Here is a 20805-nt window from a genome sequence, read left to right on the forward strand (position 1 = left end):
TTCTTGGGCTCCAAAATCACTGCAGGTGGTGACTGCAGCCATGAAATTAAAGAATGTTTGCTCCTTGGAAGGAAAGCTATGACAAACAGAGACAGCATATTAAAAAGCAGAGACATCAATTTGCCAGCAAAGGTCCATATAGTCAAAGCTATGGTTTTTGCAGTAGTCATGGACCATCAAGAACCGATGCTTTCAAAGTGCGGTGCTGGAGAAGACTCTGGAGAGTCCCTTGAACGGCAAGGAGATCCAACCAGTCCATCCTAAAGGGAATCAGTCCTGAATATTCATTGGAAGGACTGATGCTGAAACTCCAGTACTCTGGCCATAGGATATGAACAGCTGATGGAAAAGACCCTGATGATGGGAAAGATTGAAGGCAGGAGGAGAAAGGGAGGACAGGATGAGATGGTTGGATGGCGTCAGCGACTTGATGGACATGAGTTTGAGCAAACTCCGGGAGTTGGTGATGGACAGGGAGGCCTGGCGTGCTGCAGTCCATGGGGTCACAAAGAATCGCATACGACTAAGCAACTGAACCACAACAAATATATCCAACAGATAACCAACAAGGTCCTCCTGTATGGCACAAGGAAGTATATCCAACATCCTGAAATGACCTACCACGTAAAAGAATCTGAGAAGGAATCTCTGCATACATATAACCGAGTCTTTGCTATACACCCAAAACTAACACAACATTGTAAACCAACTATCCTCCCATTAAAGAAAAGAAACAAGATGACACAATAAAATCAGATGAAACAGAAGAGCATGAGGATCTCGCAGCAAAACCACAGCAAACTCTGGCAGGCGTGAGAGATCAGACCTCCCAGCACGTTCGTGCTGAAATCACCCTTCCAGGCTTCGCGCAGAGGCGGCTGCAATCTACTGGGCTAAGTGAGACGCTAGAGGGGAATTTGGACAGATTAACCGTTCTCGTCTTAGGAAAATCGTCAAGATACACAGAGGCCGTGCAGCTGGCAGGACGCGGGATGGATGTAGGCGGATTTCTGTGTCCAGGGAAAACCAGGTGAAAACCCGGCTTTGCAAACCACCGATCACCCAGGCACCAACATGGGCTGCAGGTAAGGGTACTCACCCCTCAGCTTTCCCGGGGGCTCAGTGGTGAAGAACACGCCTGCCAATGCAGGGAATGTGAGTTCGAATCCCTGGGTCGGGAAGATCCCCTGGAGGAGGAAATGGAAACCCACTCCAATGTTCTGGCCTGGAGAATCCCACGGACAGAGGAGCCTGACGGGCCACAGTCCACGGGGTTGAAAGACGGTCAGGCATGCCTGAGCAGCTAAACAAGCATAATCAAGCAGTCGATCTCTGTCTTAACCACCCCAGCCTCCACGTCTGCTCAAGAAAGCTCGTCCAAACCAGCGTTCCCTTTCTTCAGATTCTCTGCACAAACCTGGCAGAGCTAAGAACCTAAAGGACTCAAAATGAAGCAACGCAAGTGTCCATCCACAGATGAACGGATAAGCAAGACACGGTACGTATGTACAAGGGAATATTACTCAGCCATCAAAAAGAACCACATAATGCCATTTGCAGCAACATAGCTGGAGCTGGACGTTATCATCCTGAGTGAAGGAAATCAGAGAAAGACAAATATCATCTCATATTACTCAAATGTGGGCTTTTAAACTATTACAGAAATGAACTTATTTACAAAAAAAAAAGAAACGTAGTCACGGACTTAGAAAACAAGGTTACCAAAGGGGAAAATGGGAAGGGATCAATTAGGAGGTTGGGTTAAAATACAGAAACTATAAGATATACAACAGATAATCAACAAAGACCTACTTTACAGCACAGGTGAAGAAGCACAAGCTGGAATCAAGATTGCTGGGAGAAATATCAATCACCTCAGATATGCAGATGACACCACCCTTACGGCAGAAAGTGAAGAGGAACTCAAAGGCCTCTTGATGAAAGTGAAAGAGGAGAGTGAAAAGGTTGGCTTGAAGCTCAACATTCAGAAAACAAAGATCATGGCATCTGGTCCCATCACTTCATGGGAAATAGATGGAAAAACAGTGGAAACAGTGTCAGACTTTACTTTTTGGGCTCCAAAATCACTGCAGATGCTAATTGCAGCCATGAAATTAAAAGACGCTTACTTCGTGGAAGGAAAGTTATGACCAACCTTGATAGTATATTAAAAAGCAGAGACATTACTTTGCCAACAAAGGTCCGTCTAGTCAAGGCTATGGTTTTTCCCGTGGTCATGTGTGGATGTGAGAGTTGGACTGTGAAGAACGCTGATCGCGTAAGAATTGATGCTTTTGAACTGTGGTGCTGGAGAAGACTCTTGAGAGTCCCTTGTACCGCCAGGAGATCCAACCAGTCCATTCTAAAGGAGATCAGTCCTGGGTGTTCATTGGAAGGACTGATGTTAAAGCTGAAACTGCAATACTTTGGCCACCTCATGCGATGAGCTGACTCACTGGAAAAGACTCTGATGCTGGGAAAGGTTGGGGGCGGGAGGAGAAGGGGACGACGGAGAATGAGATGGCTGGATGGCATCACCGACTCAATGGACATGAGTTTGAGTGAACTCCAGGAGTTGGTGAAGGACTGGGAGGCCTGGCGTGCTGTGATTCATGCGGTCGCGGAGAGTCGGACACGACTGAGCGACTGAACTGAACTGAACTGAACTCTACTCAATATTCTGTCATAGAAGTAACAGTGAAAAAAAAAATTCTGTAATACCCTAAATGGGAAAAGAATTTGAAAAAGAACAGATACACACATTGAGGTTCATACATTCAATATAACTGAATCACTCTGCTATATACCGGAAAATAACGCAACTTTGTAAATCAACTATGAAAGGGAAAGTCACCCAGTCATGTCTGACTTTTTGTGACCCCATGGACTATACAGTCCATGGAATTCTCCAGGACAGAACACTGGAGTGGGTGGCCTTTCCCTTCTCCAGGAGATCTTCCCAACCCAGGGATCTAATCCGAGTCTCCTGCATTGCAGGCGGATTCTTTACCAGCTAAGCCACCAGGGAAGCCCAAGAATGCTGGAGTGGATGGCCTATCCCTGCTCCAGAGGATCTTCCCAATGCAGGTCTCCTGCATTGCAGGCAGATTCTTTACCAGCTGAGCTACAGGTGAATCAGCTATACTGTAATATAAAATAACAATGTTCAAAAAACATGTTAGAATAGAAATATAAACAGAATCATAACTGCATCTATTTACAAATAGATATCTAGTTGTACCACGTATAGATACAATTTACATACCTATTTATACTTAACAGAAACCTATTTACCTTGAATAGCTATTATTATCTATAGATAGATACAAGAAAAAGGAGAAATACATAGATCCATACACACAGAGACTCACAGACCCGCACGCACGGACCCACTTTCATTAAACTGAAGTTTCAATTTTCTTCCTGATAAGATTCTAAAACGAAAATGTCTCCAACCGTAATGAAAATTAAGTCTGTTATTTCACAAAAATACCATCAGAATGTGTCGGCCCACTGCCCGAGGCAGAAGGAGGGGAGGGGAAGGCAGGGAGAGAATTATGTGTAAATCTGAAAAAACAGTTCTCCGTGGCTGGCGGAGGCAGAGGAGCCGTGTTGCCCCGGGCGCCTCGTGACAGACACAGGCTGTGCCTCCATGCAGTTTACATCAGTGCGCAGAATCAATGGCGTATGGAATTTGGGAAGGTGCAATCCTTTGGCCACCTGATGCAGAGAGCTGACCCATTCACTGGAAAAGAGCCTGATGCTGGGAAAGATCGAGGGCGGAAGGAGAAGGGGACGACAGAGGATGAGATGGCTGGATGGCATCACCGACTCGATGGACATGAGTTTGAGCAAGCTCCGGGAGCTGGTGATGGATGGGGAGGCCTGGCGTGCTGCAGTCCAGGGGGTCGCAGAGAGTCGCACACGGCTGAGCGACTGCACTGAATTATAGCTGATTCTCGTTGCTGTATGGCAGAAACAGTGACAGCATTGTAAAGCAATTAACCTCCCATAAACACATGTTTTAAATAAAATAAAGAAAATAAAAGCCACGGGAGTAGCAGGTAAAGAATGGATGTGAAGGATCTGGGCAGTAATGAACGAACGCAAACCCAGCATGAGTGTCTTTCCCTCCACGGCACCACCCGCTCTGCGGGTGAGTCAGAGAGCATCTCTGCGGGGCCCGAGACAAACCCCAGCCCTGCAGGTCCCCACGGCCCGAGGGAGGCAGGCCAGACACGCAGGGTGACAGGACTTCCGTCAAGTTCCCGCCTGACGGGGGCACGACTCGGTTAAGAGTCTGACCGCGGTGAACCTGGAGTTGGTGGCAGGCGGATGACACCTGCCGAGCTCCGTGAACGAGCCGGTCTTCTTTTCAATTTCAAGCTTTTACTTTGTACTGGAGTATAGCCTGGGCCGGGAAGCCTGGCGTGCTGCAGTCCACGGGGTCGCAAAGAGTCAGACACGATTCAGTGACTGAACTGAGCTGCGCCAAATAGCTGATCAACACTGTTGTGATGGTTTCGGGCGGACAGCAAAGGCACTCAGCCTATGTATCCTTTCTCCCGCAAACTTCCCTCCCATCCAGGCTGCCAGATGACATTGAGCAGAGTTCCCTGTGCTGGACAGCAGGTCCTTGCTGGTTCTCCATGATAAACACAGCAGTGTGTCCATGTCCGTCCCAGACTCCCTGACTGTCCCTTCCCACATCCTTCCCCCTGGGAACCATAAGGTTATTACAGAGCATTGAGCAGAGTTCCCTGTGCTGGACAGCAGGTCCTTGCTGGTTCTCCCTGTTAAACACAGCAGTGTGTCCATGTCCATCCCTAACTTCCTAACTATCCTGGCCCCCATTGTTCCCCCTCGAAAACCATAAGATCCTTTTCTAAGTCTGTGACTCTGTTTCTCTTTTGCAAGTAAGTTCATTTGGAAAGTCCGTCTGATGGGGAAGCATAACCAGGGTTCTGTATGGCCACAGCAGCATCGCCTTCAAAGGCGAAACGCAGCCCAGAAACGCAGGAAGCGGTCGTCCATGGGCCCTCCCGGGCTCAGCGGGCCGAATGAAAACATTCAAGGGGCTTCCCTGGTGGCTCAGAAGTTACGAATCCACCTGGCGATGCAGGAGATGCTGGTTCAACACCCGACCCGGGAAGATCCCGCGGGAAGCGGGGCAACGAGGGCCATGTGCTGCTACAAGCGAGTCTGTGCCCTTCAGCCCGGGGGCCCCAACTCCTGACGCCCTCAACAAGGCAGTGAGAAGCCAGACGCCACGGCTAGAGAGGAGCCCTGCTCGCCCACAGCTGGGGAGCAGCCCATGCAACAGTGAAGACGCAGCACAGCAGAGGCTACAATAAATATACAATAAAAAAGCACACGTTGCTGCACCCGCCCTCTGCAGTGGTCCCACGCTGGGCACTGCGCTTCTCTCTGCCTCGGAGTAAATCCACTCCTTACCGGTCACTCTGTCTCTCCCTGAATTCTTTGTGTGCTGAGACCTCAAGAACCTGAGCTGCATCACCTCCTGAAACCTGCATTACCTCCTGAAACCAGGCAACCGCGGGTTCGGGCTGGGTTTGAGTCCCAGCCACCTGGGTTCAAGTCCCAATCTGCGGTAAATGGTTTCACTTTGATGTCTCTCTGGGAAAAAAAAGAAACAAGTTTCCTTAATGTAGGTCTCTTCATTAACCTGGTATTGAGAGTGAAAAAGTTGACTTACAGCTCAACGTTCAGAAAACGAAGATCATGGCATCCAGTCCCATCACTTCATGGGAAATAGATGGGGAAACAGTGGCAGACTTAATTTTTCTGGGCTCCAAAATCACTGCAGATGCTGACTGCAGCCATGAAATTAAAAGACGCTTCCTCCTTGGAAGGAAAGTTATGACCAACCTAGACAGAATATTAAAAAGCAGAGACATTACTTTGCCAACCAAGGTCCGTCTAGTCAAGGCTATGGTTTTTCCCCGTGGTCATGTATGGATGTGAGAGTTGGACTGTGAAGAAAGCTGATAGCCGAAGAATTGATGCTTTTGAACTGTGGTGCTGGAGAAGACTCTTGAGAGTCCCTTATACTGCAAGGAGATCCAACCAGTCCATTCTAAAGGAGATCAATCCTGGGTGTTCATTGGAAGGACTGATGCTGAAGCTGAAACTCCAATATATTGGCCACTTGATTCGACAAGCTGACTCATTTGAAAAGACCCTCATGCTGGGAAAGATTGAAGGCAGGAGGAGAAGGGGATGACAGAGAATGAGACGGTTGGATGGAATCACGGACTCGATGGACGTGAGTTTGAGTGAACTCCGGGAGTTGGTGATGGACGGGGTGGCCTGGCGTGCTGCGATTCATGGGGTCGCAGAGAGTCGGCCACGACTGAGTTACTGAACTAATACTGTGCAAGGCATTGTCTAAGATATCGGACCTAAAAAATGTAACTGAAAAGTCCCTCTTTTCATGGAGCTTACAATCTGGCAGGACAGGAAAAGAATACGTCAAAAAGCAAACACACACATTACAATTGGCGACAAGTCCTAAAGGCTGGAAAATGAAGCTGGAGAGGAGGAGAGAGATTAAAAGAAGGGGAAAGATATTTCCGTCAGGACGGAACCCCAAGACTCAAGCACGGCTGGCTCGTTTCAGGAGCAGCAAGGAGGCCAGCCAGTGTGTCTGCAGTGCCGGCGATGCGCCCTGAGAGGTGACCAAGGCCAGGTTATGTACGACCTTGCAGCTCGTGGGAAGGACTTTGGCTTTTGTTCTGAGTGGGCTTCAGACCCACTAGGAGGTTTTAAAAAAAAAAAAAATTCAGAAACACAACCTCTAAGCCCTGGGGAACTGCTGTCAAGTTCCATCAGCTGCGGTCTCTGCCTGGCTGAGCAGGGCTGCCGAACGCAGGCAGGTGTCGGGTCTGCGGGCTGGAGGGTGGGGTCGGCCACGGAGGAAGGGACACTGTCGGACGGGACCGGCTTCCTAAGACTCCCAGGACAGGGGGGCAGCAGACAAGAGTCTCCGATGACAAGGGAGACGATTCGGGAGGGCAAGACGTCTCCTTTGAAAAGCTGACCTCCCGATTTCTCCCGAGAACGCCTTAGTTGTTAGCTCCGCCTGTACCACGTGGGAGACCCAGGTTCGATCCCTGGGTGGGGAAGATCCCCTGGAGAAGGAAATGGCAACCCACTCCACTATTCTTGCCTGGAAAATCCCATGCACGGAGGAGCCTGGTGGGGGCTAGAGTACACGGGGTCACAAAGAGTCAGGCACGACTCAGCGACTTCACTTTCTTTCGTTTCTCCTAAGAAGCCCACATGTGCTAGACCCGTGGCTCAGTGATGCAGACAAAGTTTCTTTCCCTGTCGAACACTTTCCACGTGCCTGGGAAGGGATGCCAGACAGGAGGTATTTTCTCACCAGAGTTCACGTCGGTCAGATTTGGACATAATAGGACTCGAAAAAGAATAAAAAGAGAAGACCGACCATTGCTCCCTGAATTTCTGTCTGCAACCTTCAGATTGTTCTTTACGGAACAGAATAAACAAGAAATTGATTTTTTTTTTAATTGCCTTACATTTCCTGGGAGGAAATGTCCTATCTCAGTACCCATGTATCCACGTGGAAAAGTTATCTGGGGTGCCATTGATTTCATCGAGAAAGGGCTCTCGAGAGACGCTTTTTATATCCTGCAAATTCCAGCCTTATGAAGGATGGAGAGGTAAGGTTACAACTGCAGCTCTAAAAATAAGAAAACTGAGATGTAGCGGAGGCGTTTCTTCTTTTATATTGTCCTGAAAGGCGTATTTTAATCAACACAAAGCATATTCAGGTACCGCGGTCAACTAGAAATATGCCTGATAAATGCTTTATGCAACAGCCAGGCTGAAACGCAATGGAGGTTACAGGAGATTAAAATTCTCAGCAGCAAGCGCCTCATCCAGGGACAAAGGTTTCAATGAACAGAAGACAAACATGAATTAACTCATTTCTGGGGGTATCAGAGGAAAAGCTAGTTCTCGCAGTTGAACAAAAGTTGCAAAATTCCAGCTCGGGAGAGAAGACTTGAAAAGTAAGGAAATCACGTGTGCAAGGTCAAACAGACAGCTCCAATTAGCTCCTGCTGATATTGCTTCTGACAATTAAATTAAGTATGTCACCATCACAGGACACCATGAGTCCACAGAATTAACGAGTCTCTCCTGCGTAAGGCGACGGCAACTGTGGAGGTCAGAGACAAATGAGCTGGTATCAGCCGCGGGCCCGGCAATCCCCGGGGAGCCCATTAACGTCCCTGGGCATCACCTCCAGAATCATGTGAGTTTACGGGATAATAGCTGCGGTGGACCAGAGAGCCGAAACGATCGTCATTTACGTCAGCATCACCACCTTCGTCTCCATCACCACCATCCCCCCCCAACCCCGATCATCACCGATGCGGCCACAGTCCCCATTCCGATCCCGCAAAGGACACGATGCTCCGCAGCACCGTGTCCTTCCGGCCAGCACTTGGGATGCGTCCGCAAGGTGCCGGGGGCCCGTGTGGAGGACGAAGAAGGTGGTGACACAGGTCGGCCACTGTAGGATGTGTGAGGTCGCTAAGCGGGGAGAAGGGGCAGGAGGAAGGAGACGGCATCTGAGCTCAGGACGGCTCCTTCGCGGTCTGCGGTGCATGTCGAGACGTGTCAGGTGAGTAGGTCAGCAGAAGGAGGAGAGACAGCCCCCCCCCCACCATGCACAGGTCTAGAGCTGGGAGGAGGAAGGGACCCCACCCACAGGGGTTCAGGCACACAAGGCAATCACATGGGCCGTCCAGAATGCCAGACCACCAGGGCGATGGCTTACAGACCCGGGAGGAACAGGAAGAATAGTGGTGTGCCTGTGTGCTTGGCCACTCAGCCCTGTCCAACTCCGTGGGACCTGGGTTTGATCCCTATGTCGGGAAGATCCCCTGGAGGAGGGCATGGCAACCCACGCCAGTACTCCTGCCTGGAGAATCCCACGGACAGAGGAGCCTGGCGGGCTACAGTCAACGCAGTTGCAGAGTATTAGTGTGGTCAAGAACTCGTCCGCCAATGCAAGAGACGCGGGTTCCACCCCTGGGTTGGGAAGATGCCCTGGAGGAGGGCATGGCACCCCACTCCAGTACTCCTGCCTGCAGAAGCCCATGGACAGAGGAGCCTGGCGGGCTACAGTCCGTGGGGTCGCAGAGAGTCAGACACTACTGAGCGACCAAAACTCATTTTCCATACCCTCTTAGATTAGGCAAGCACTTGTGTTTCTTATTCGAACTGTCTTGGGTTTTTTTTTTGTTTGTTTTGGTAATCTTCTGGAAAAAGAACGGGCTTTCCTAAAACTCAGGACCTCATATTGTTAAAGGCTGTGTGGCTACGGGAGTTAAGTTAAATCCAAGAGCAACAGAAAGATTGTAAATTCGGTGAAAGTGAAGTCGCTCAGTCGTCTCCGACTCTTTGTGACCCCATGGACTGCAGCCCGCCAGGCTCCTCTGTCCATGGGGATTCTCCAGTAAAGAATACTGGAGTGGGTTTGGCACTTACTGCTCCGGAGGATCTCCCCGACCCAGGGGTGGAACCCGTGTCTCCTGCTTGCGCAGGCAAGTTCTTTACCAACTGCCCCACCACGGAATTCGCCACACTGCTATATATAAAATAAACAACAATGGCCACAGGGAAAATGTACTCAACATTCTCTAAGAACCAACAGGATAAAAGAATCTGAAAAGAAATAGCATGTATATGGATAACTGAATCGCTGTGCTTTATACCTGAACCTGACAAGATATACTTTAATTTTTAAAATTTTAAAGAGAAAAGAATGACAACAGGAAAGGTTTGAAATTGGCCAGGAAGACTCTCTTGATGCTGAAAAGTGCAGAACGGTGATACACAGCCAGGGACGCCCACCCACTTTGACAAACAAAGGACGGCGGCCTTCCCTTGTGGTCCAGGGGCTAAGACTCTGACCTCCGGATTCAGGGGACCTGGGTTCCATCCCTGATCAAGGAAACTAGGTCCCACATTCTGCAAGTGAAGATCCTGACTGCCTGAATTAAGACCCAGCGCAGCCAAATATGTATTAAAACACACACACACACACACACACATCCAGTTGCAGAATTTTCCATCATTCCCAAGTGAGACTCTGGCCCGTGAGACACTGACTCCCCACGCCCTCCGGCAATCCCTGGAACCCACCACCCTATTTCTATCTCTATAAATCTGACTCTTGTATCCAGTGTATGCATGCTCAGTCATGTCCAAGTCTTTGCTACCCCATGGACTACAGCCTTCCAGGCTCCTGTGTCCATGGGATACTCCAGGCAAGAATACTGGAGAGGGTTGCCATGCCCTCCTCCAGCGGATCTTCCCCACCCAGGCATCAAACCCACATCTCTTTTACCACTAAAGCTCCCATGCTCCTCCAGGGACGTCCTAGAGGTGCAAATCCTACAGAACTTGTCCGCTGTGTCTGGTTTATTTCACTCATCGTCATGACCTCGAGCTTCAGCCACGTAGAAGCAGCAAGTGTCAGAATTCCCTTCCTTGTCATGGCTGATTCCCTTGTATGCACGGACTCACATTTCATTTACTGTCTCATCCACGGATGATATTTTTTGAAGGGACTCCCCCACAACCGCCATGTAACCCATAACGGCGTCTGTCTGAATTTAGCAGTGTTAGTCGCTCAGCTCTTGGCGACCCCCTGGACTGTAGCCCGACAGTCTCCTCTGTCCGTGGGATTCTCCAGGTAAGAATACTGGAGCGGGTTGCCATCTCCTTCTCGGGAACTTAGGATCCATTCATATGCATCAGCCACCCACCCACACCCAGAATTTGCTGAGCGCCAAAGAACTGATGCTTTCAAACTGTGGTGTTGGAGAAGACTCTTGAGAGTCCCTTGGACTGCAAGGAGATCCAACCAGTCCATCCTAAAGGAAATCACTCCTGAATATTCATTGGAAGGTCTGATGTTGAAGCTGAAACTCCAATACTTTGGCCAACTGATGCGAAGAGCTGAGTCATTTGAAAAGACCCTGATGCTGGGAAAGATTGAAGGCGGGAAGAGAAGGGGACGACAGAGAATGAGATGGCTGGATGGCATCACTGACTCGATGGACATGAGTTTGAGCCAGCTCTGGGAGTCGGTGATGGACAGGGAGGCCTGGCCTGCTGCAGTCCATGGGGTCGCAAAGAGTCAGACACGACTAGTGACTGAACAACCCCTAAAGGATTCTTAACATACCATCGAGTTCCATTTTAGGAGCAGATGATCGTGCAATTTGCTCCGAATGGGAGACGTCATTGTGTAGGGAGGGCTCCCAAGGACAAGTCCATCCTAGAAAATCACGACGGGCGTCATGTAGACATGGCTTGCCATCCCGGGATGCCACGTGCACTCCTTCGGAAAGTACCTGACGTGGCTGACTGAAAAGGCACGCCAATCAAGCACTCGGAACAAGAACCCTCCTCAGACATGTCGGGGCAGGCATCTGACAGGCACGTGCCCACGCCTAGCACAAGGATCAGGCAGACGGCCCAGGCAGGGAAGAACCAAGCCCTGAAACCCCACGCCCTGCCCGCCCCGTCCACGCCCCAGCTTATCCGCAGGCACAGGGCGGAGGAGTGGATGCCAGCGTGAGGCTGGAACAAAGGAGGAGCTGAACCCACTCCCGAGTGTGAGCCGGCGAGTCGCAGAAGGCGGATTCCAGGCGAGGAGGGGGCAGTTCAAGGACACGCACAGGTGGGCGGCCCATCGCCCAGACAGGGAGACCACTCCACCTGGAGCTCCGAGACGGAGGTGTGGCAATGCCTGCCTCTGAGCATCCTTACCAGACCCCTTCCGGCCGGCCGGCTTCACCCAGCGGATGAACCATCGCCCAGAAGAATCACTCCATGTGTTAGCACACCGCAGAGAACCGGAGGCGGTCCACTCGGAACCAGATTTCTGGAGACCTTTTCTGGGGACCTGCATTCAATCCCTTCAGACTCCTCCTCCTGCCTTTCAGAAGCTGTCTTTGGGCTTCTCTGCTGTCAATGTTGTTTCATCACTAAGTCGCGTCCGACTCTCTGAGACACCATGGACTGTGGCCCCCTGGGCTCCTCTGTCCATGGCATTCTCCAAGGCCAGAATACTGGAGTGGGTTGCCGTTTCCCTTCTCCAGGGGATCTTCCCGACCCGGGGATTGAACCCAGGTCGCCTGCATTGCAGGCGGGTTCTTTACCATTAGCACCACCTGGAAAGCCCACACACCACGATATACAGAATAAATACACTGCAAGGATCGGCTACATAGCACAGGAATTCTACTCAGTATTCGCTAAGAACCAAGATGGGGCAAGAATCTGAAAAGAAACACATGCTCATCTATAACTGAGTCGCTGGGTATTATTGCTGAAACTAACACGATACACTTTAATTCTAAAACATTTTTAAAAAAGAATGATAAGAGGAAAGGTGTGAAATTGATCGGGAAGACCCTCTTGATGGTGAAACATGTAAACAGTGGTGCCAAGCAAGGGATGCCATCTTGCTTGAAAAACAAAGGACAGCGGACTTCCCTGGTGATCCAGCGGCTAAGAGTCCGAGCACCCCAAGCTGGGGGCCTGGGTTCCATCCCTGGTCAGGGAACTAGAATCCCACACGCTGCAAGGAAAGCTCCCGCACGCTTCAGCGAGGGTCCAAGATTTCGTGGGCCCCAACTAAGATCTGGCAGGGACATACAATAAATATTAAAAAAGAAAACAAAGCCCAGAAACCACATTTACTGGGAGTCACGACCAGGGAATCCCACTGCGGCTTGTGTGAGTCAGCAGTGAAATGTGCAAAAGCAAAGCTGACCTTCCTGGGGTTTCCTTTGAAGACTACATCACTCATCTATTTCCCTTTGAGTCCCTCTGAATACTAGCAAACCATTTGGTTGTTTGCTTTCTAGCGCTAGGGGTTTTATTGGTATTTTAGGGATGGCTGGTTTTTTTTTTTTTTTTCTTGATAAATTAGCATGACTATTTGCTCCAAATAAGAGAGGTTTTACTAGCATGTAATTACTGAAGACCAATATCCATTTAGGCTTTCCTCATAGCTCAGCTGGTAAAGAATCCGCCTGCAGTGCAGGAGACCCTGGTTCGACTCCTGGGTCAGGAAGATCCCCTGGAGAAGGGATAGGCTAGCCACTCCAGTATTGTTGGGCTTCCCTGGTGGCTCAGTTTTTAAAGAATCCTGCTGCAATGCGAGAGACCTGAGTTCAATCCCTGGGTCGGGAAGATCCCCTGGAGAAGGGAAAGGCTACCCAGTCCAGGATTCTGGCCCGCATACTTCCATCAGGGCATCGGGTCACAGAGAGTCAGACACCACTGAGGAGCTTTCACTTTCACTTTCGATAGCTACTTCCGTGTGGATGGCTTTGAACATTCTGAGTGGCAGTTTGCCGCTTATTTATGTCGTGTTGGGGGTTTACTGGTATTTTGGGGTGGCATAGGTTTTTTTTTCTTTGTCGTTGCTGTTCAATCACTAAGTCATGTCCCACTCTTTGCGGCCCCATGGACTGCAGCACACCAGGCCTCCCTGTCCATCACCATCTCCCGGAGTTTACCCAAACTCACGTCCATCGAGTCGGTGATGCCATCCAGCCATCTCATCCTCTGTCGTCCCCTTCTCCTCCCGTCCCCAATCCCTCCCAGCATCACAGTCTTTTCCAATGCGGGGGACAGAGGTTCAATCCCTCATCCGGGACGACGCCACGTGCCGTGGGAGGCCACGAAGCCCATGCACCACAACCTCTAGAGCCTGTGCTCCAAAACCAGAGACGGCACTGCACTAGAAGCTGGAACACAGCAGCGAGAGAGGAGCCCCCACCCGCCCCAACTAGAGAGAAAGCCGGAGCAGCAGTGCAGACCCAGCACAGCCAAAAACCATGAAGAAATTAATAAAATTACTTTTTAAAAAAAGCAAGAAGCGGAAGGAGGTGGATGCACCTGCCAGTAGGCACATCCAAAGATTCCTGAGTGGACACGGGACTCGCAGGACCCTGGGAGTGGACAAGGAATGAATACACAGCCCGATGTCACCAGGAACAGTCTCCCTCACAGGTAGCATGCTTGCTGCCACCTTGCACCGGCCGAGGAGGACCAGGGGCCCTCAGAGAGAAGCTCCAGAGCAGACACACGGCCGCCTCCCCAAAGCTGCCTCCATCAGCCCCACCGGGAACCCAGCCCCAGAGCCGACCAGAAGCGCCACCTGTCTAGGGGAGACCAGTCAGGTACCTTGGTCATTGAGTGTGTCCTCTTTAATGCTCTTCACGACCTCCTGGGCTTTGCTGTCATTATTTCCGGCTGGAAGGGAAAGAAAGACACACGACTCAGAGGAAGAACCCCGCTCCACGTGAAACGTTTTCCTGAGACCGTGAACAGCGAAGCCTGCCAAGCGTCTGCTTTCATTTCTGCTGTTGGGACTTGGCCAAAAGCTCAGAGCAACTGTGGCTGATTCAATGTATCCGCTGAAGATAGGCTTTCTTCAGCCTGCATTGGCCAAAAGCGTGCTTGTCTGGGGGGCTTCCCTGGTGGCTCAAAGAATCTGCCTGCAATGCAGGAGCTAGGATTCCCTGGAGAAGGGAATGGCAACCCACTCCAGTGTTCTTGCCTGGAGAATCCCATGGACAGACAAGCCGGGCAGGCTACAGTCCACGGGGTCGCAGAGAGTCAGACACACCTGAGCGACTCAGCACACACACACACACACACACACGTATGCATTTCTGGGGCGTCTTACTTTTCATTGATTCCAGAGACATGTGTCAGCTTATGGCATGAGACCCACGGTGAGGCCAAGAAGACTGTGCACCTGACATTGTCAACACAAATGTACCACTGGACACAGAACTTTCAAAGCCCTTGTGGTCCAGGGAACCCCTCCACTCCCGGGTGGCTGGAGCTGTAAAAAGCATCACGAGGGAATGCGTGCAGTCCAGCGGTTAGGACTCCACACGTTCGCTGCCTGGGTTCAATCCCTGCTGCGGGGAATCTAAGATCCCACAAGCCACTGCACGGCCAACCAGAAAAATAAACAAAACAAAGGTTTTAGAACAAAATAAAAAGTTAGTCGCTCAGTAGCGTCTGACTCTCTGCGACCCCGTGGACTGCAGCCCACCAGTCTCCCCTGTCCGTGGGATTCTCCAGGAAACAATACTGGAGTGGGTTGTTGGCACACCCTCCTCCAGGGGATCTTCCCAACCCAGGGATCAAACCCAGGTCTCCTGCATTGGCAGGCGGATTCTTTACCGTCTAAGCCAACAGGGAAGGCCCCTCTAGGGCAGGGGTCCCCATCATTTTGACACCAGGGAGCACGTTTGTGGAGAAGAGAAGGGGATGGTTTTGGGCTGATTCAATCAGAATCAATTCAAGCAGTACACCTTTTTTGTGTACTTCATCCCGTTTTTATTCCATCAGCTCTGCCTCAGACCATCAGGCATGGGATCTCGGAGGCTGGGGACCCCTGCTCTAGGATCCAAGCGTTTTCAGGGCTCCATGAAAATATCCTGCCTTTCTGAGCTGTTGCTGCATGCCATTTACATAGACGTGGGCTCCTTTGTGTGCTCTGACAGAGTTCTGTGTTACTGACAAGCGCCCCGAATGAATCCAGGCTATGCCCTTTGAAGAACAAAGCAAGTGTTTACAGCAAAGAGCTCCACAGAAGTGTAAGACAGATGTGGTAACTGCTATTGTTCAGTCGCTCAGTCGTGTCCAACTCTCTGCAACCCCACTGACCCCAGCACGCCAGGCTTCCCTGTCCTTCACCACCTCCCGGAGTTTCTGCAAACTCCCGTCCCTTGGGTCGGCGATGCCATCCGACCGTCTCATCCTCTGTCATCCCATTCTCTTCCTGCCCTCAATCCTTCCCAGCATCAGGGTGGTGAACTCAGAGAAAACAGAAATGCTTCTGGCTCCAGCTGGAGACAGAGAAGCGTAAAGTGGCAAAGGACATCTTTGGGGGAGGTGAAGGAAAAAGGAGTTAGAAACAGCCGCCGCCACCGCGTTGGAGAAGTTCAAAGCCGCGGACATCAAGAAGACGAAGCTGCGAAAGTCATTTGCACCTCAGCCGCCTTAAAAAAATAATTGTCATGTGGTTATGACTGGTTTGCTCAGAGATTCTTCCTGCAAGTGGGGGCCAGGGGCACAGGGGGAAAGAACGTGTGTCTTCCATCTCTAAACACTGGAGACATCAAAGACCACCGCCTCCGAGAAACAGAATTCAGGGCTGAGTTGGGGGGGGAACACGGGCCTGCGTGAGCTTGCTTTTGAAATCGGTGCGACTTTTTAAAAGTGTATTTATTCTAAAGGAAACAAAGATGAATATTTTTAATGATAAAAGAGACAACAGGAAGAAGACAGACATCATAAACCGTTAGCCACCTTAGCGGCTGTCTCATGGTAAAGAAACAAAGGTACATGAAGCGAAAATCAGAAGGAATAGAAGGGAAAAGAACAAAATAAATAAGCATAGTGAGACGTGATATGCCATAGTGAGATGCCATCTGCTGCCAGGCTGCCTGGCAGGGTCAGGCCACGTTGGCACTGAGAACTGGTATAGCTGAGGCTCCAGTGAAGGAAGAAAGAAACCCCGAGTTCCTGAAAAACATACAGGGGGACCTGAGGAACCTGGGGGGGTGGGGGCGGGGGGTCGGCAGTGGAACAGCAGGGCAAACTGGACACAGGGAAAAGTGCGTCCCCCCGGCAACAGAGAGCTCACTCGATAATCAGGCAGTCACAGCGAGTATCATATGCTGCTGCCTGTATGTGCAATCCAAAAAAAAAAATGAAACGAACTTATTTACAAAAGAGACACAGATTGAAAGACACAGAAAACAAACTTATGGTTACCAAAAGGGAAAACGGTGGGGAGAGATAAATTAGCAGCTTGGAATAGGCGTACACAAACTGCCATATACAAAACAGATAACCAGCAAGGACCTGCTGGACAGCACAGGGAACTCTGCTCAATCCTCTGTAATAACCTGATGGTCACCAGGGGGAAGGATGGGGGAGGGATAGTCAGGGAGTTTGGGATGGACATGGACACACTGCTGTATTTAACATGGAGAACCAGCAAGGACCTGCTGGACAGCACAGGGAACTCTGCTCAACCCTCTGTAATAACCTGATGGTCACCAGGGGGAAGGATGGGGGAAGGGATAGTCAGGGAGTCTGGGATGGACATGGATACACTGCTGTATTTAACATGGAGAACCAGCAAGGACCTGCTGGACAGCACAGGGAACTCTGCTCAATACTCTGTAATGACCTTATGGTCACCATGGGGAAGGATGGGAGAAGGGATAGTCAGGGAGTTTGGGATGGACATGGACACACTGCTGTATTTAACATGGAGAACCAGCAAGGACCTGCTGGACAGCACAGGGAACTCTGCTCAACCCTCTGTAATAACCTTATGGTCACCAGGGGGAAGGATGGGGGAAGGGATAGTCAGGGAGTCTGGGATGGACATGGATACACTGCTGTATTTAACATGGAGAACCAGCAAGGACCTGCTGGACAGCACAGGGAACTCTGCTCAATACTCTGTAATGACCTTATGGTCACCATGGGGAAGGATGGGAGAAGGGATAGTTAGGGAGTTTGGGATGGACATGGACACACTGCTGTATTTAACATGGAGAACCAGCAAGGACCTGCTGTCCAGCACAGGGAACTCTGCTCAATGTCTTCTGGCACCCTGGATGGGAGGGGAGTTTGCAGGGAGAATGGATACATGTGTATGGATGGCTGAGTCCCTTTGCTGTCCACCTGGGACTATCTCAACATTGCTAATCTGCCGTACCCCAATACAAAATATTTCTGGTGTAACCAAAAAAAAGTTTAAAGAAAACAAATTAAAACACGATACAAATGAACTTATTTGCAAACCAGAAATAGGCTCAGACGTAGAGAACAAACTCCTGGTTAGCAAAGGGGAGGCTGAGGAGGAGTAACTTAGGAGTTTGTGACAAACAGACAGACATGACTGTCTTTAAAGTAGATACACAGCAAGGACCTCCTGGACAGCACAGGGAACGAAATGCAACATCCTGCCATAACTTATACTGGGAAAAGAGTTTGATAAAAGAATATACAAATGCACAAATATAGCTCTATTACTCTGCTGTATATCTGAATCCAAGACAACATTGCATGTGTGTGTGTGTGTATTAACTCGCTTCAGACGTGTCCAACTCTCTGCGACCCTGTGGACTGCAGCCCGCCAGGCTCCTCTGTCCATGGGACTCTCCAGGCTAGAACACTGGAGTGGGTTGCCATGCCCTTCTCCAGGGGATCTTCCCGACCCAGGGCCCAAACATGGGTCTCCTGCACTGCAGCTGGACTCTCTACCATCTGAGCCACCGGGGAAGACCATGCCTGACCTTAGACTGTTGGCTAATTTTGCGTCTACAGCTCCTGAGGATCTACTCGTGTATCCGGAAGCAGGGCACAGACACAGCGGGGCTGCCTTGCCGTCGGGTCTGCCCTGCGGTCAAGCTCCGTTTGCTGGCGGTTAAGTTTTATACAAGCCACAAGGCAAGGGTTCAACGGCACCAAGTCACGGGGGAAGGGCAAACTCCCACATTCAGAGTTGCTCTGTGAAGGATGAACCCCGCTCACCGGATTGTAAAGGTCTGCAGGAAGGAACGAAAGTACCACTTGTTAGGGAAGAAAAAAAAGACACTGACCCCAAATTAGGGCCAGTGAACAATGGGCCTGAAGGTAAAACTGGTTCATCTCCTGCTGTTAAAAAAAAAAATAATAAGTTTTATTGGAACACAAGCCCTGCTCATTACTAGTCAATCCTATGGGAAATCAGTCCTGAATATTCATTGGAAGGACTGATGTTGAGGACGAAATTCCAACACTTTCACCACCTGATGCAAAGAGCTAACTCATTGGAAAAGACCCTGATGCTGGGAAAGTTGAAGGCAGGAGGAGAAGGGGACAACAGAGGATGAGATGGTTGGATGGCATCACCAACTCCATAGACATGAGTCTGAGCAAGCTCCGGGAGATGGTGATGGACGGGGAAGCCTGGTTTGCTGCCGTCCATGGGGTCGCAGAGAGTCGGACATGCCTGAGCCACTAAACAACAGTTGAAAGAGGTAAAACCAGACCCACAGTACAATTTTCATCAAAACGGACACCATAAAAAGGATTAATTAACTGCAGAGGATGTCCAGAAAAATGTGGTCAATATTCTATTTTGTTTTGTTTTTTGCAAAGCTCATCTCCCCGTATCTTTTTTCCAGCTGATTTAAACAGCTGCAATATTCACAAATGTAAATTGAGTTGACTTGAAGTGTCTCCACTTTCCTAGCAGAAGAAAGTCCCTTCATTTCCAAAGCTGATTTAGGGACCAATATAAGCCACTAGAAACCTTCAAAAAGAAGAAGGGCAAATGGAGACCGTCTTCAGCATGCAGCTACTGGAGATGCTTTGAAATCAGCTGGTAGCTGATTCCGGGACATCCCAAAGGCACATATTGAAGTCCTGACCCCCAGGGCCCGAGAATCAGGCTGTATTAGGAAATGAGAGCCTTTGAAGAGGGGATGAAGCTGAAACAAGGTCAGTAGCGTGACTCCCGATCCCGTAGGACTGGGGTCCTCAGAAGAAGGGGTCAGGGCACAGACACACACACAGGGACGGCCGCGTGAGGCCTCGGGGAGGAGACGGCCGTCCGTGCACCCAGCAGAGAGGCCTCGGGAGGAGCCGGCCCCGCGCACACCTGGGTCTCCGCCCCCAGCCTCCAGGACTGCAGGAGGGTGACCGCGCGCTGTCTCACCCATCCAGCCTCTGCTGGGATTTGTTATGACAGGTCTGGGAGGCTAACCCACACTTATTGTCATTTATCGCAGTGAGTCACACAGGTAAAAACGCAAATGATCCACATTAAAGGAGAAGCTAGACTCCTATGCAAAAAAAAAATAAAAGAGTATCATAATTTCCCGTCTGTTTCAGCTTTTCAGGGTTGACCGTGAACGCCTTCTACACCTGCCGGCTCTGTTGTTTAATTGCTAAGTCAGGTCCGACTCTTTGCGACCCCCCTGGACAGTAGCCCGCCAGGCTCCTCTGCCCGTGGGATTCTCCAGGCAAGAATATTGGAGTGGGTTGCCATGCCCTCCTCCAGGGCATCTTCCCGATCCAGGGATCGAACCCAGGTCTCTTGTGTCTCCTACACTGGCAGGCGGATACTTGACCACTGGGCCGCCTGGGAAAGCCCCCCTGGATCTGCAACCACACCGATAATCTGCATAACTCAGGGGCAAACGTGTCTCCCAGTCACCCTGACACGTAAGGAGCTGCTCAGAGGAACCATCACCTATGATCACGTGCATGCCCAGCTTCGCCAGCTGCTTTGCGGTCGAGTACCCAATGCCATCGCTCCCTCCGGTCACTATGGCAACACGTTCGGGTTGCGGAGAGAAGACTGCAGAAGAAGAAAGAGAGAAAGAAAAAAACAAGTAAGGTTTAGAAACAGCGCGCACGTCGGTCCGAATCAAGTCCCTAAAGAGGGCGCGATGCCAACGGGAGCTGTGGTTTGATACCCGGGGTTCTGCTCCTCTCAATAGGCTCAGGATGGGAGAGGGTAACACAGGACCTTCGCCCTGACTGACGACTGCCTGGGCTTCCCAGGGGACGCTAGGGGTAAAGCAGCCGTCTACACGGGTTCAATCCCTGTCTCCAGACCTCCTGGAGGAGGCAACGGCAAGCCACTCCCATATCCTTGCCCGCAGAATCCCACGGACAGAGGAGCCTGGTGGGCTG

The 20805-nt window shown here is 50.5% G+C and overlaps 1 protein-coding gene across 1 annotated transcript in view; it reads right to left on the reverse strand.

Annotated features, from left to right (window-relative positions):
* Positions 1-20805, reverse strand: part of LOC148773003 (polyprenol dehydrogenase-like) — a 139097-nt gene that overhangs the window by 79582 nt on the left and 38710 nt on the right. Inside the window, exons 2-3 of the mRNA XM_088834352.1 lie at positions 20360-20467; positions 14266-14334 (exon numbers count right to left, since the gene is read on the reverse strand). Of these exons, the coding sequence (XP_088690478.1) occupies positions 14266-14334; positions 20360-20467 (177 nt within the window). The remainder of the gene's footprint in view (positions 1-14265; positions 14335-20359; positions 20468-20805) is intronic.

This window comes from Moschus berezovskii, chromosome Y (genome assembly GCF_049115385.1).
Source record: "Moschus berezovskii isolate FMDL1 chromosome Y, NW_MosBer_1.0, whole genome shotgun sequence".
In the NCBI taxonomy this organism is placed as follows: domain Eukaryota; kingdom Metazoa; phylum Chordata; class Mammalia; order Artiodactyla; family Moschidae; genus Moschus; species Moschus berezovskii.